Below are 16,783 nucleotides of genomic sequence, written 5' to 3'. Positions count from 1 at the left end.
ACATATCATTATACACATGACCAGTTATATGTGAGAAAACAAATTATTTTCTAATTCAGGTGGAGATATACATACTGAGTGACACAAATTCTGCATGTAGTGGGACCATCACCAATGTAATTTTTAAAGAGGAAATAGATCTTTGGCCAGCCTGATTTCCAGGTATAGGAATTTGTGAAGATCCTAAGGAACAGAGATAATCTATATCAAACAAAATAAACTCTTTTGCAAAATAATGAGATTACCAAGTCCTTTATTTCCTCAATGAGAAAAAATATTCCTACAAATACTCTCAAGTAAATAAAAGCACCAAGGACAAAAAGTATAGGACATTTTTAAAGAAAAACTTGTAGTACATTTTGACTAGAACCCCAAGGTGGTGGGGAGAGGGGAGTGGTATAAAGAGAAATTCCAAGGTTAGAAAGGGTGGTTGGGTTATAGGTATGATTAAAACTGTCTTAGGATCCATTTTATATTTGGAGGAGGGGTAATGAGACTAGAGAGATTAGCCTCAAAAGGCTAACTTGTCTTCCTATCTCCTAGTCCACTTTATGCCATCCCACCCCTTAAAATCATGCTTTGCTCTGTTCAGTCCAGTTCATACTCAGAAGTTTTCCATAGCCCCAACCTTCCCCCCTCCAAACAACAATTTCAGAATAAAGTAAAAAATCTTTAACTTTAAAATCTTTAATATTCAAAGTTCTAGGCAAAAAAAATTAGCAAGGTCCTGAACCAGTGTTAGAAATGAAAAGAAGAAAAGAAACTTCAAGGAGATTAGGGAGAAAAAACAAGTCTTTGAGACTAGTTATGTATTGCTAAAACAAAAAGTGATTAAGTTATAGATTACTCCTAAGTGACATGGAAAGTGATACCAGCCAACAGAAAATGAGAATTCAGGAGTAAGAATTGGCTTCTAGTGGAAAATTAGCTCAATTTTGAACTTGTTAGTGTACTAGGCTATTGGGAATGTGGTTCTAGAGCTTAGAAGATCTCAGGACTTTACAGAAAAAGATGATAAGTGGCAAAGAAATTAACATTAAAATTGTCTACAGAAAAGCAAAGAGGACCATGCATAGGACCTCAGTAAATGGTTATATTTAAGGAGCAAGAAGAGGAAATAAAAATGGGGAAAATAAGCAAAGATAGAAGAGATCTAGGATCATAGTGTTCCAAAGGCTAAAGGAAAAGAGTTGCATAGGATCACAGATCTAGAGCTAGAAAGGACCCTATTAGAGGCCATCAAGTCCAAACCCCTCATTTTACAGATAAAGAAACTGAGGCACAGAATGGTTAAGTGATCAATGTCAAATATCGTAGAAAAATCTAGAGTACCTTTTTTAAAAGCCAATTTAAAGATTAGGATGTCATTAGTAATCATCAAAAGACCAGTTCTAATATAGTAGTAAGAATGTAAGCCAGATTAAGTCTGGCTTCTGACACATATTGGCCATGTGACCTAGGCAAGTCACAACCCCAGTGCCTCCTACACCCCTCAGTTTATAAACTGCAGTTACAGGTCTTCAATGAAGCGATTGGTCCAGATTATGCCCATCCCCCATAGAAGAGGAGAGAACCACAGAGCCTTCTAGAAGTCTAAAGATGAGAACAAGAAAAAGGCAAAATGATAATTTGAGGGGTATCTGGTTTAGGGAAGAATGTTTATAGGTAGAAAAGTGCTCTGGCATCTTTTTCTCTCACATCCTCAGATTAAGACCACAGAGGAGGCAGATTAAGTAAAAAATTTAGTAATAGACAGGGGAAGTGCTTCTTTATAACAAAAGGAAGTAGGTGAAGTTAGGGGAATAGTTATAGTGGAAAAGAATGGAACTATGGCTATTCATTTTAGATTGGCAAAGCATGCACATCAGAAAGTCAAGTACTTCTAAGGTGCTGGTGAGAAAGTTGTTAAAAGGCTGACTTCACGAAACCTGACAAGTAAAAACCAGATGGGGACAATGGTCTATGTCAGGATGAGGGAGAATCAAAGTAAAGCAGACACTGGTGTTAAAAACATAGTGAAGTTTATTTGTTACTTTTTATAATCAGTAGAATCTTATAAGTCAGTAATTTCATTATATTACCTTTTTGAGTACATCCATTACACATAAAACTTCATTTAAAAGTGAAACATTACAATTCTAGCTAAGAATCGAGTCCTAATACAGGTGAGAAGAATCACCATCAAGTACCTTGGCCCCAAGTAAGGGTCTTTTTTTTTCCTATTTCAGGTGTCTCTCAACTTCAGACTCATTTTAAATTAAGAAACAAGAAAGCTGCTATTGTGAACTCTAATCCCACAGCGAGATCAGGTGAATTGTATACTTTAGCTACTTTGTCGATTTGTGTTGACCCAGTGATACCTATCCACCCGGGGTCCTGAAAACACAGCAGCAGGCCTGTAGCACTTGTGGATCTTGTATGGGATATAAAAGGTACTTCTTAGGAGGTTGGGTCGCCCGTCAGTCATATTCTTTTTACGGGAATATTGGAACCAAGTTTGGAGGGGCTGCTTGAAATACTCAACCTGAGAAAGAATGCAAAGACTCAGCATTCTAGCAACAGACCAATCAGGTCTTGGTACTAAGCACAAACTGATTAACTGGGACATGAGGACAAACAAAACATCCCTCCCAGCCAGAGCAGTTTAGTTATATCTTACCTGATAAATGCTTTTTGGATTTCTGACTTTAGGAATTATTTGAGGCTCTCTGCCACATGTATCCTCATCAGAGGAAGTGCCAGAATAGTAGTCAGATGTAACTTTACTGACAGCATGACTGATCTGTTGAGATATTTCCCATTCTTCCTGCCTGCCTTTAAAACAAGCAACTACAAAAGGATGATTTTTCTCACCATACCTAAATAGAAAATGGAAACAAAGCTTTGAGACAAGAACTTAAATCAAGGTTCTCTCTATTTCTAAAAACTACCATTATGAACCCCTCACCTCTTTCTCTGTCTTTCTAAGTAAAGTCAAGCATTTTCTGGGGCGGGGTGGGGGGCAGAGTGAGAAAAAGTCTACTTCTTTACTTGAAAGTCTGATTCAAGGGGAGACACAAGAAGGGAAGGAACAGGCAAAAGGCTGTTATTGGGGTACTCTGTGACTCAAAGACCATTGGAATATTATAAATAATAATAGGTTTTAAGTGAAGCTAATTCTTCCCCCCACCCCCCACCCTCTAGCTGGAGATAAAAAAAGAAAGTATATTTTCTTTTGGTTCAGCTAGTAGACCAAGTTTTTTTTATATAGAATGCCCTTATGATAATGCCTTCATTATTTACTTGAAGGTGATATCCCAAAGTAGAACATAATAATAAGATGCTAAGTTTAATGATACCCTTGACCTTCCCCTTTCCTCCCCAAACCAATGGAAGCCTGTTAAAAGTAAAGACATTGGCTCATAAGGGCATAATCTAAAATTTCAAAGGGTGACAAGTTCAACCAAAATGTCCCGCCCCACTTCCTTTGGAACTTTAAAAGTGTACCAAATATTAAAGGAAAATAAATAATAATAATTTTTCTATTAAGAAAAACCAGCATTAAGAATGTAATAGAAGCCTACTGAGACAGGAGTAAAGGCATAATGATCTCGATATCTTAACGGTTATGATACCTGAATGATACCTTGATGAGGGGAAGAAAGAGTCTTCATCTTTGTGGAGCTCCCTCCCATGAGGTCTCCTTCAAAAGGTGACTAAAAGTTACAACGTCTGCATCACTCATTTCTGGGTAGAGCACTCACCTGCAGCATACTTCAAAGGGATCTACCCAAATGGTCATCTCCTTTGGAAGTCCCAGGTGAAAAAAATTCACATTACTTTCAGCACATGCCCTCTCCAGAAGAGGATCTTTTTTCTGTTGTTTATTTATCCTGATACACCTAATGTTGGGAAGAGGCAAAAATAAGGGCACAATGACTTATCTTTTAGCAAAGATATCTAGATCCTAAGAATGTAATATTTTCTTTCTTTTTTATGGCTAGGGGAGGGAGCAACTTGTTAAAGAGAAGGTTCTGTTAGAGACTTGTTTTTATTGTGCAACTGACAAAAATATAGTCTCCTTTATTAATTTTTTTCCTTAGAGACCCAGAACCTAAACTTTTAAAAATTCTAACAAATTCTATGTGTTTTGCTTTAAGTACACAGTGAAACATCCCTCTCCAATAAGTTTTCCCTCCAACTTGTTTTATATTGAGCACAGAGGTATGCTAGGGCCAGCTCTGATTGTCTAATAAGAACTAATTGTTAAACTGTACATTCCTCCCTTGCCCCAGTATTCAAACATTTGGCCCCACTATGGGCAAATGACAATAATAATAAAGTAGGAGAAGAGAGATGAGGAGAAATTCAGAATCTTCAATCTGAGTACTTTCCTAGCTATTTGTTATTTTTCTTCGCCATACAGAACAATAGGCCTCACCTGAAAGCTTGCCCTTTAGAAGGAATGTCTGGGTACCAGTGTGTCCTGTATGTCTCAAATAGTATTGCCATCAGCTTAGCTGCAAACTCTTCTATTTGTTGCTTACTCAACTTATCAGATTTTTTCACCAATCTTGTGATGAAGAAAATTGTTGTGGCAATTTCATCTTTCATTTTCAAAAAGAGAGAGCTAAAGATTTCTTCAAATCACTGAGAAGGGACAATAAGAAATTAGAGTAGCAAGGGTTGAATATACCATCAATATCTATTTATCTACTTTCCACATAACTCTAGTCTAAATTTTAGGCTAAAAGACAGTTGATATTTAGAGTTAAACTCTTAAGGGGTAACAAAACATACTATGTTAATCAACAAAAACTTGGCCAAAAATTACCTACACCTCTACAAAATGGTTTTGAGAATTCTTTGAGGAAAATATAAACTAACACAGTAATATTTGTTTAAACTTTGGTGCACACAAGAAACAGAGAGGAAGGATTATTATCACACTTGTAAGTACAATTTTGATGAGATATGAGCATAAGTTATATGACAGCAAGCATCATTTCTTTTAAGTTTTGGGACAAAAATCACATTTCAGATCTCCAAGAGAAACACTAGATAGTTAAACTAGCCAAATATATGATTCTTGACCCCCCCAAAAAAACACTTTATCCCCCAGTATGAAGCACAGAAGGGTTTATAAGGAGTTAACATACTTGAGCTTGTAATTTCGACCTCTTCCCCACACCTAATCCACTTACAATTAGGACGAGGTTTATAAACCCCCCCCCCAAATCCCAAAGGCTGTTGGGTGTTTAATACAATGAACAGGTGCTACCCATCAGGCTAACTGAAATGACTGCTTCTAGAACACTGTCAGATTATATAGAGCATAATTATCTTGGTATTATATAAAGAATATTTACACTAAATTAAAATATAAAAAAATTACAAACAAAATTAACATACTTTACTATCTTATAGGATTCCCAATTTTTGTTACCTGTATTATGGAACAAAACTTCTGTCCATATATTAGTTATTTTGACATTTTAATAATTTAATCTCTATTTTAAATATTGCAAATTAATGACGCATTGTCATCATTGTAGTGTTATGAGACCTAGAAAAATGCCTCCAAGGCACTAGGTAGAATCCTTTATGGAAGATTTATAGGATGACATGTATAAGAAGGTATAGATGAGGTAAGATCTATACCATTGGAAAGAGTAACTGCACCTAGGAAATCATGTATTCATTGAAGTATTAAAATTTTAAATAAACTCACTATTTTTTTTTCTTTTCAAGGTAAATTTTTGTAAGTAGACTCTATTCGGACTATGCACTTTTTCTAAAATGTTTGTATATAGAATATTCAGAAGAATGAGGTAGAATTACAAACTGTTTATGTTCATAAGAGAGGCAGATAGGTGGTTCAGTGGATAGACTGCCAGGCCTGGAGTCAGGAAGACCTGAGTTCAAATTTGACCTCAGATACCAGTTATATGACCCTGGGCAAGTCAATCAATATCTGTTTGCCTTAAACCACTGGAGAAGAAAATAGTAAAAATAGTAAATATAGAAAATACCAAAAAAAAAAAAAAGTAAAAATAATAGAAAAAAACTATCTTTGTCAAGAAAACACCATGGACAGTATTGGCTATGGTCCACAGGGTGACAGAGTTAGACAGAACTGAACAACAACAAATGTTCATAAGACAACAGTTCATCAAATGTCTAGGGGCTTTCCTCCCCTCCCCCCTCCATTAATCAGACCTTTGAGTTCAGTTACCTTTAAAAAAATACTAAAAGCACTAGAGGTGCAGCTAGAATTTAACATTTCAGTCAACTCACAAACTAAGGTCCAGTCTCAAGATTAGAAACATTAGAGCCACTTTATATGAGTTAAAGTGATTTGATAAAAATAAAAATACAGTATTGTCCCAGAATTCCACAATCTATGATTAAGTGTTTAAAATTAACTCAACATTTAATTTGAGTCTTTGTACACCATAATTAGGGAAAATATGAGAAAAATGTTTACTTAAGTTTTTTTTCATAACCACAAAAAATTTTCAAAATATTTTATGTGATCAAATTGGTTTTTTTAAACAGAGAATTAGGAGTCAAGAGCCATCTAGTAATGGCTCTGCTTTTTGCCTTAAGCTTTCTATGACTTCATTTTCTCTCCTCAGGGATATGCTGGACCTAGCTTGAAATAGCTCTTTGAGAGCTGCTTGTTAAATATTCAGTGTGGGCATTTACACCTCAGAAATAGGCATACACTACAAATCAAAGTTTGAATTACCGTTTTATTGTCTTCACTTTAAAAAGTTTTTTAAAATGTAAATAATGAAGATTAAACCTTAAAATGTGTCATGAGTACATTGGGGGCAGTGAGGGGGAGCCACTTGTTACACATTTATCAGCACTCCCCTGCTTCAATCTCATATCTTCATATAAAGATTCTTTGAACTCTTCAAAAGAAATTCAAGATACAAAGACAAGACAGTATCATTAGCCCATGATATAGAAAAATATCAATAAATAAAAGGCTAAAATAATTTCATTTAGAATTAATTTCTGTCACTATGTAACTAATACAAATAATTTCTCATCCCTCCTAACACTATCCTAGAGAAAATTACTTGTCTCCTACAAAGCTTCTATTAACTTATCTTAAAAGTGAAGAAATCAGGTAAATTTTGTATAGCGTTAAAAGAAAATTTGTTTATGTTAAAAGTTCTTCTAGACTATAGACTATGAACATAGGGATTTCATTTTCAAATGAATGATGCATCACAAAGAATCTAGCAAACAAAATATAGATACAGGTTCCCAAACAGGTAGGTATATACTTGGTGAATGCTTTTAATGTCTTTTTTTTTAAGATGCATTAATTCCCTGGAACAGTCATGGGTAAAAAGGAGTATGAAACATCATTAGCAGGCTATCAGTTGAAATAATGTAATAATAGTGTTGTACCAGAAGCGAGCGAGACACACCACAGAGTATAAGTTTTAAGTGGAGAATTTATTAGCCGGTGGCCATCGGGGTACGGCACCACAAATCAATGGCAAATGTGTTGGGGTGATGGCTTGGCTTATATAGGATATGGAGGTACAGAGTGGGGGAAGAAACAGGAACAAAGGTCCTGGCTGATCAAAAGATTCAGTCAGGTTATCGTACTAATGGGATAATCTCATTTACATTCCTTGGTGGAGTCAAGGAGCCCCAGGGATATCTGCTAGAAAGGATCTGCCAGGTTATCCTTCAGTGGGATGGTCCTATCTATTGAGATTCCTTGGTGGAGTCATGGAGTCCCAGGTAGTTTACTAAATGCCAAAGATATCTGAGTCCATTCTTTCTGGGGGTGCTTGTCAGTAGCTAGGGGTTTCTCAGGGGTTCCTAATTTTCCTTGTATTACATTCCCCACTTTTTTTCTTCATGGGGGGTTTCAAATCCTTGAAAAAGGAACGACCTGATGGGGCATAGCAATCAAAATTAGGAGGCCAACCAAAACGCTAAGCAGGGGTGACAATAAAAGGAACGCTAGGTCGTTGGCCCCAGGGGAAAGCCAGACCTAGTTGGAAGACTCAAGGAGAGTCCAAGGAGCCTCCCTGGGTACTGCACTCCAGAAATTTAAAAAAATGTTATAAAACATCCCACATTTCCCCCTTTTTGGTCAAAGGCAAACTGAAAGTTTCGCCTAAAGACCAATTAAAGGTATGGAAAAAACTTTTCCACAGGGTGAAGTTTTAAAATCCCTATCTAGGTGGAGTCAGGTTTCCCCTTTTCTGTATTTGGATATCCCCAGGGATGGGCAGAAATTGTAAACTAATTGTAAGTAAGCAGAGGGAACATAATAAAAATTCAGGAAAAACAGTCTTGGGAACACAAGGACGCAGAAGGGAAAAAGCAGGTCTTTGCTCAGGTTATCGTACTAGTGGGATAATCTCATTTACATTCCTTGGTGGAGTCACGGAGCCCCAGGGATATCTGCTAGAAAGGATCTGCCAGGTTATCCTTCAGTGGGATGGTCCTATCTATTGAGATTCCTTGGTGGAGTCATGGAGTCCCAGGGAGTTTGCTAAATGCCAAAGATATCTGAGTCCATTCTTTCTGGGGGTGCTTGTCAGTAGCTAGGGGTTTCTCAGGGGTTCCTAATTTTCCTTGTATTACAATAGTAGCATTGTACCTTTTATTATTAGGGTCCCACACCAAAAAAAGATACTTATTTTTATTCTATTTGTATATATTCTGGGTACATAGTGAGCAACTCAATTAAGTTTGAATTGAAATGAATTTCTCTCCTGGTTGCCCAGGTGGATATAAATTTATTTCATTCTTCTGATCATTTAGTCATTCACTTAGTTTAATGAAGACTATTATAAAAACTTTTAATGTCTAATTAATACCAATATTTTTCTCATACCTCCTAATGATTTCCTAGAATAAATTGTGTCTCTTGCAAAAGTTCTTTTGTCTTAAGAGTGGAGAAAGTAAGTAAACTCAAGGCAACTATCTGTATATTGGTATAAACAAATCTGACTGGATAATGTCTATTGCCCAGACTATAATATGCAGTTACATAGACAACTTTTAAAGCTCATCCATTAGTACATATATATTGGACAGACACTGCAAATGGATCATTAACTAGATCTATAACTGAACAGGAGAGTGGGCTTGGTTGAGATAACCCACTGTGATGCACGTGATTCAAGGGAACACTCACATGTATAAGAGCAGATAGGAGTGTCTCATTTTCAAATGGATAGTGCAAGCATTTATGGGATTAGCAGGACAGGACCTAATAGTTCTGTTATCACTTTCAACTTCCCGTTTGAAATATTGTACTGTTGAGTTTTGAGTTGGTGAAGCACATCAGCTAATGAGACTTTGAACTTTCCTGTGATATTATTTTCTGCAACAGGCCCAGGCAAGTCTTGAAACTTACGAAACAGAACAGTAGAATAATAATGCGCCTAGATTTCACTAAGGAAAAATCAAACATAACAAAGCTTCCTGCAATACTTCCTTTTGTTCATTTCCTTATGCAGAATTAAACATATTATTTAAAGTACCACCTACAAATAAATAGCAAAGATACATTTTGTTTTGATAGTTAAAATTCTTCTGGGGCCAGGCTTTCCAACAGGTTAAATAGATATGTCCCTCATTTAGTGTGATTTAAAGGGCATCAATGAAAGATTCCCTAGCCCAGAAAGACCTCTCCTACCAGCCCACCATTAGTGCCTGAATTACCACTATTAAGGATCCATTTCTTCAATTAAAGTGAAGCAATCCTGGGCAACATTCATATAAGTACTCTATCTAGAGGATATAGCCCTCTTGACTAGTCAGACTATATATGGAGTATTATATTTAGTTCTAGCCACCACATTTTAAAAGAAACATTGACAAACTATAGTTTATCTAAAGCAGGATGACAAGGATAGTGAGGGGTATAAAACCATGTCATAGGGGCTGACCCAAACTAGGTATAGAGGGATTGATCACAAAGATTGATGAGTGTCTAACAGGATGTGACAGGGATAAGGGGAAAAAGGAGAAGGGAAAGATGATTCCAAGGTTTTATTTGTCACTGGAAAGATGGAGTCATTTGTGGAATTAGGGAAGATAGGAAAAGCAAATTTGGCAGGAAAGATGATGAGTTAGCATTTGGTAATGCTATATTTGAGATGGGAGATCCAAGGAAGATAGCTAGATGTCAACTGGACATCTGAGTCTGAAGACACAACCAAGAAAGGGATCAGAACTATAGGTATAGATTTGGGAGTAATCCATATAAAAATGATAATTTAAGTAATGGCACTAGCTGAGATTTCCAAGAGACTATGTGTAGGAAAAAAATGAGAGCTGAAGGCAGAACCTTGGGGAATGCCTATATTTAGGGATTGGAAAACAAAGAGGAAACAACAAAGAGAGAATGCTAAAAGGGTTAGATAATTTAGTCTCATAGAAGACAAAAGGAAATGAAAATTTCATGGAACAGGTAATCTAGTGTTAAATCCCAGAGACAGCATCCTTAAAAGGATGAAGACTAAAAAAAGAAGTTTGGACTTGTTGCCGGGAAGTAAATAGTGATCTTGGACAGCAGTTTGAGTACAGAAGTGGAGGCAGAAGATGAAACCACTAGCTAGATCTGCACTAGCAGATGAGAAATGAACGTTATGATTAAGTAGGAGATCAGGAATATAGGATATTTTTAAAAAATAAGTATGGCAATCAAAGGATATAAGCAAGAAGTTCTCAAAGGAATAAAAACAAACCATCAACAATCGCATTACAAATGTTCAAAATCTCTGATACAGAAAACTACAAATATTTTTAAATTCTTGATATTCTAGCTAACAACCATCAAATTGGCAAAGGCATAAAAGATAATAAAATTCAATGGTGGTGTGGTAGTAGTAAAATTGGAATGCTATTATACTGTTGATAAAGTTGTAAATTTGTGCAATTTTTTTTGGAAAGTATGGAATTATATAGCTTTTAATGTTCATAGCATTTGACCCAATGATTCCCCTATGGGTTCTATACCCCAAGGATGTTGACAGAAAAAAAATCCTACTGGATAAAACTATTCCTAATAGCACTATCAAAATTTAAAAAAAAAAAAACTACATGTCCATTGGTCAGACAATGGCTGAACAAATTATGACAGAATTGCATAACTTCTTGGGCCCCAGTTTCTTCATCTGTAAACTAGGAGGTTGAACTAGGTAACTTCTGAAATACTTTCCAACTCTAAATCTATAGTAAATTTTCACAAGAAAAAAAGAACAATTCAAAGAAATATGAAATCATCTAGAATAAAGAAATAAGAGCAAAATAATATATATATTGACTACAACTATATAAAGACAACAATGACAACAAAAAATCCATGTTACATACCCAGAAAAGGTGGTCAAAGGTTATGAAAACAAGGACGATATACATACTTTTTGGCACAGAGTGAACAATAGTTTATAGAAAAAAGATGCTTATGGTATAATCATTTATGATTTATTAGGAATTTTAGTTTCATCTTTCATTTTTGTTTTTCTTTTCTTATGTACTTTATTATATCCTGGATATCTCTTTGTCAACAGAAATTAAAATTACATGTTTTATGTATGTATATGAATACATATTAAAGTTTGATACTGAAGGAAAGGAGATTAATGGACCTAACCTGGCTGGGTTGAAGAAGGTTTTGGTTTTGCTCTATTTTGTTTAAGATGAAAGAGATTTGAGTAGGGGTGAATTAATTCAATGGAGGAGTGATTAAAGATATAAAAAAGAGGATATAATCAGTAGAACAGCCTGACAGAAATAGAAGATGATACAGAAGACCCAAGTGAAAAGGCTAACTTTGGAAAGTAAGACTACTTCCTAAAGGTGGAGCAGTTGGGTAAAGATATAAAAAAAATTGAGGTAGAAAAATGGAAAGTTTTCTGTATTTAAAATATATATGTATTTTATATATATATATACATATATGTAATATGAAGAAGAAGATTATAAACTCATTAAAGCAGAAGTCAAAGCTATCTACAAAGAATGGGAGAGTTAAGAATAGGGGTACTGACTGAAAAAAAAAGTATGGAACATCTGTAGATAATGGAGAAGGGAGTCAACTAGGATCAGAGGAATGGGATAGGTAGCCAACTAAACTATAAAGATTGCTGAGCAGCAGTGAGGGTTCAGTTGATGTTAGATAGCATAAATTTGTAGTGGAGGCAATTAGTCGGGTTTTGTGATTTTCCTTCATCAACATTCGGCACTCAGGGAAGAGAGAAACAGAGCAAGAGGACAGGAGAATTTGTCCAAGGCTAAGAAATGGCAGTGCAAGTGTGGTAGAAAGACAAAAGGACAAGAATTCTAGAGTGCTGATGATAGCATTTATTGAAATGATTTATAATGTGGTCTAGGGTAATCAGGAAGACAAACGAACCCAGAAAGGGACTGGTGGATGAAGATGAAAAATAGGATGAATAGACAGGAGCAGGATAGATGTAATGATGGGATCAGAGAAGAAAATGTCAAAGTTGGAGATCTTAAAGGTTGAACAACAATTATCAGTTATGACAAGATTCAAGGTGCAGCCATGTTTGTGAGTGGCTGGAGTAGATACAAAGGTCAGAAAAGTACATCCAGGAACTGTGATCTCAGAGTATTAGAATGGTATGTCAGCATGTACATTGATGTCACAGAGGATGATGGGGTGGCAAAGGGAACCCTGAGCCAGATACTGATATCATTAAAAAACATGAAAGAATTTTATGGTCTGAACCAGTCTGGCACTCACCATCTGCTACCATGTATTCTTATTTGTCTTTTATATGTATATTCTGTCTCCCTAACTAGATTGTAAACTCCTTCGGGGCAGGGATTGTATCTTATACTTCTTTAGCCAACCTTGTAGAAGGCACTCAAATTTTTTTGTTATGAAATCCATAACTAAGTTGTTTTCAACCTTAAATACTTCAGTTTTCCTATTTGGTTAGGTTATCTTTGACTTATTTAAAAGATAAATTCATTAGATGGTTTGGGATTGAAAGCAGTAGTATTGATTAACTAAAGAATATTTTAAGTAAGAGACCAATTTAAGAATCTAGGGCACTTCAACTAATGAGAGTAAAATGAAATGGAAGCTAAAAGTATGTGGTTATAAAACTTGCTGGCACTCCATTTTAGTTAGAAAGAAAGTAGCCTTTCATAATTAGGCAGACTCATTGATTTTTAGCTCTTAAAAGACACTAATGTTGACTTCAATTTGCTTGTGGCATAAGGAAATTCCTATATGTGCAGCGTCATGAGTTCTAATGATCATTCATACCTAAGAATAACATGGCATTTATTAGATATACATGAGAAACAAAATCCTGGAGATTTTAAGTTCCCTAAGAGAACCTATGTATTCTAATTTTTTCCTTAAAATCCAGCATACCTAAAAAGAAATTGCATCATGTAATAATTTGTAATCAGTCCGATTCTTCTATTCTTACTCCAAAGGGTGAATCTAATATACCCTCCAAAGCTACACAGAAGAAGAAAAACAACTTCCACTTGTTACTCCTTCTGGTTGAGGGATGACAAGAATTTTGTAAATCTATTGAGAAATTGCCATCTCACCATGGTCTCTGATTCCAGAACAGGAAAATAGGGTTAAACACAATGCGTTCTTTCTCATGCGTTTTTGCCTTCCCTCATCTTCAACCAAAACCTGGCCCCCCTTCTAAAGTAACCCGTATAAAGAACCTGAACCAAAAAACTAAACAGTTTCACAAAAAAGTGCTTTCCTGGTGATGTCTGAAACAAATTGCATTATTCTGTTCGGCCATCTAAAACACTACAAGCATTCTTACTTAGATTAAATTATAGGTCTCCCTGGTCCCCAGACATGCCTAGACATGAACTACAAAGGGAACAAGCCCTCAGAGTTTCTGTAGTAACTGTAGGCCAAATCAACAATCACCCTAGAACAAGCATTAATTTTTCTGAGAGCTAGGTCACATACATTTTTGTGGTTACTTTGTCTTACAATACTTACACACGCTATATAAATTATCCAGCTCTTTAATTATTTTAATATGTCTGTGAATTATGATGACTTTTTCAATTGATTTTTTAATCACCTTTGTTTGGAAGAAAAGTTTATATGCATATATTTTATCAAGGCATCTGCCCGAAAGAGTGTTATGGATAGTAGCTGGCAGCTATCCAGTGCTGGTAAGATATCCAAGATAGATCTATTAACCTTATAAAATTAATTAAGAAATACTATCAAAAATTATAGTTAACTTTTAAAATGACTAACCATTTAAGGAAAACATAATTGTTTCTAATCATTATATGCTAAGTGATCTAGCAGTATGCAGACTTTTTTTCTTGGGTAAAGTTTTTTTTTTTGACAACTAAATGGTGTATATAAAAAAGTAGAAAATGGAAAAGGAGTAGCTAGACATTTATCTGTATATTACAAAGGTTGTAGCTAACTGATTTTACTATAGCATCTAGCATGTTGTTGGTATTTAACACTTGTAAATAAGTTGATCTAAACAAGGGAAGACTATTTTATTGTTTTCTATGCACTATTCATTTATTTTTCTATGTATATTTCTTATTTCATCTTTATTTCTCAGTGGAATCTATTCAACTGACTTTGATAGATTTGTAGATGCAAGGTTTTATTTTCAAAATGAATTCTCACTTGGGCAGAAATACAGGCTCTTCATACAAATATGATGCTACTTAACTTATTAATGACTTCTACACTTAAGGCTTTGGATTTGTTTCTGGCCATAGTAATAATTATGTGTTTGCCACTCATGTTTTCTCATTTAGTTCCCTGGAAGTTTGGGATGCAGTCTGTAGCTATAAAAGTTTGTTGTTGTTTTTTTTTTCTGAAGAAAGTTAATTGGCAAATGTGCCTCTATACTTACTGGGTTTCAGAAGCAAGTGGCACCAAGGAAAACTGACATTACAGAGGGGGTGCCATCACTAGAGTTCACTTCCACAAAGCTTAAGTCCCAAGTTCCGTTCCCTTTCTAGGCTCAATAATTGAAAGGAAGGGTGATCAGTAGAGATTTTTTGTTATTAACACAGAAAACCCTTCACCCCATAACTCCACATACAATTCAATAAACATTTATTAAGCATGTACATTGTGCAAACACAGGGGCTGTACTCACAAACACAGGATTGTAGATTTCTAGCTGGGAAGGGACTTTGGAGGACAATTACTCTAACTACTCTCATTTCACAGATGAGGAACTAAGACCAAAGAGGTCCAATGAGTTGTCCTTTGGCACACAGTCTCTAAGTGTCTAAGGAGGGGATTTGAACTCTCCCTCTCACACTCTCCAGAAGTAGAACTCTGGGCAGAACAAACACAAACGCCTTATATCTGGCCGCTGTTGCTCCTCCCTAGAATGCCATCCCCTGTTAACTGTCCAAATCTTCTTCATCCTCCAAGACTCTGCCCGTCTCAGTGAAGTCCTCCCTGTCCTGACAGGTGCGGCCCAACTCTGGGCTCCCGCAGGACCTGTGGTCAGTAACACACCACTTGACTTTTGTTCGATCGCCTTGGCTGGGAATCGGCGTGCTAATTTGCCCCACACTTATGTACCCCCTGCTATGTTAATGTAAGGTGAGTCCTCAGTACCTGTTGATTAACCAGTAAACCATTGACTTACAGCCGACCTTGTGTCTCCAAACCTGTGCCTTGGAGCTCGTTAGAACCACCCTAGAAGGCACCGATGAAGCTAAGCGCCTCAAGGGCACGAGTTACCGAGAACCCAGAGAACCCTGGGTGCAAATTCCAGTTCTGTTGCTTCGTATGTCGGAAGCAGGTCACAATATCCCAGGACTGCCTCCTTATCTATGAGGGGGGTGGGTTGGACCCGGGGGGAGCGGGGGACCGGCCCTGGAAACAGAAGACCCTGCCTCTGACCGCCCGAAGCTCGGCCAGCTGCGCCTAGGCGGCCCTGGCTAAGTCACTTTCAGCCCCTGGTCCTCAGTTTCCTCTTCTGTAAAGAGAGGGGCTGCAGCAGATGGCCTTCCGGGGCCTTCAAATCTCCGCTCGTGTCAGAGCCACCAGGTCCCTCCCTCCCTGCTCCAGATCCTCCTCCTGGCTTGGCCTCCTCCTGTTCTAGCTGAAGCCAAGTCCTCCGGCCGGGAGACGCAGGGGAGCTTTCCGTGGGGCAAGCCTCCTGGTAAGAAAAGGCCCAGCTTGTTCCTGTCTCCGGGTCTGTCACTCCCAGGCCTGTCCCCGCAGGGAAACCTGAGGAGATCCACCCATCCTGAGGTACCTGGACAACTATCTCCCTGAGCTGGGGGGCTGGAGGAGCCCCAAGGCTTCATTTCCAGGAGGGAGGGGAAACCTTGGCCTCTCGAGCCGTGTCGGGACAGTTGGGGGAGGGGTGTGAAAGGAGACGCGTGAACAGCTGGTCCCCCTGACAGACTCGGTGCTCCTCCGCCCCCAGGGCGCCGCTTCCCGCCCAGTGTCCAGCGGAGCGCTCTGCCCCTCCCCCTATTCCTTTTAAGGCCTCTAGGCGACCCGCCCCCCCCGACCCGCCCCCTCCTCTGGCCTCGCCCCGCCCCCGCTCTAGCGCGTGCCTGCCCCGCCCCCGTCGCGCGCCAGGTTCGAATGGCGGTTGGACTACGAAGCCGTGCCCTCGAGCCGCAGCCGGCAGCAGAGGGGAGCGGCTGGGACTGGACTAGGGGAGAAGGGTTGGAGGGGCGCTGAGGAAAGTAGGAAAGATGGACCCACCGAGGAGAAGGGGAGACTCCTGGGAGAGAGAAGACGAGGAGAGAGAGGGGAAAGGGCAGAGGGGGATGGAAGCCC

General features: G+C 37.8%; 1 protein-coding gene across 1 annotated transcript; it reads right to left on the bottom strand.

The window, feature by feature from the left end:
- Positions 1 to 2,323: 2,323 nt before the first annotated feature.
- Positions 2,324 to 15,766, bottom strand: BTG4 (BTG anti-proliferation factor 4). Its single transcript, XM_036745432.1, has 5 exons — positions 15,640 to 15,766; positions 4,421 to 4,619; positions 3,744 to 3,881; positions 2,660 to 2,858; positions 2,324 to 2,524 (listed from the first exon to the last, which is right to left on the bottom strand). Exons 2-5 carry the CDS (start codon positions 4,591 to 4,593, stop codon positions 2,324 to 2,326), a joined length of 711 nt encoding a protein of 236 aa, XP_036601327.1. The 5' UTR covers positions 4,594 to 4,619; positions 15,640 to 15,766.
- Positions 15,767 to 16,783: the final 1,017 nt, after the last annotated feature.

The sequence above is a fragment of the Trichosurus vulpecula genome, chromosome 2 (assembly GCF_011100635.1).
Source record: "Trichosurus vulpecula isolate mTriVul1 chromosome 2, mTriVul1.pri, whole genome shotgun sequence".
Lineage (NCBI taxonomy): Eukaryota > Metazoa > Chordata > Mammalia > Diprotodontia > Phalangeridae > Trichosurus > Trichosurus vulpecula.
Note: the sequence above shows the minus strand (reverse complement) of the source record. Positions and strands in the feature narration are given on the sequence as shown.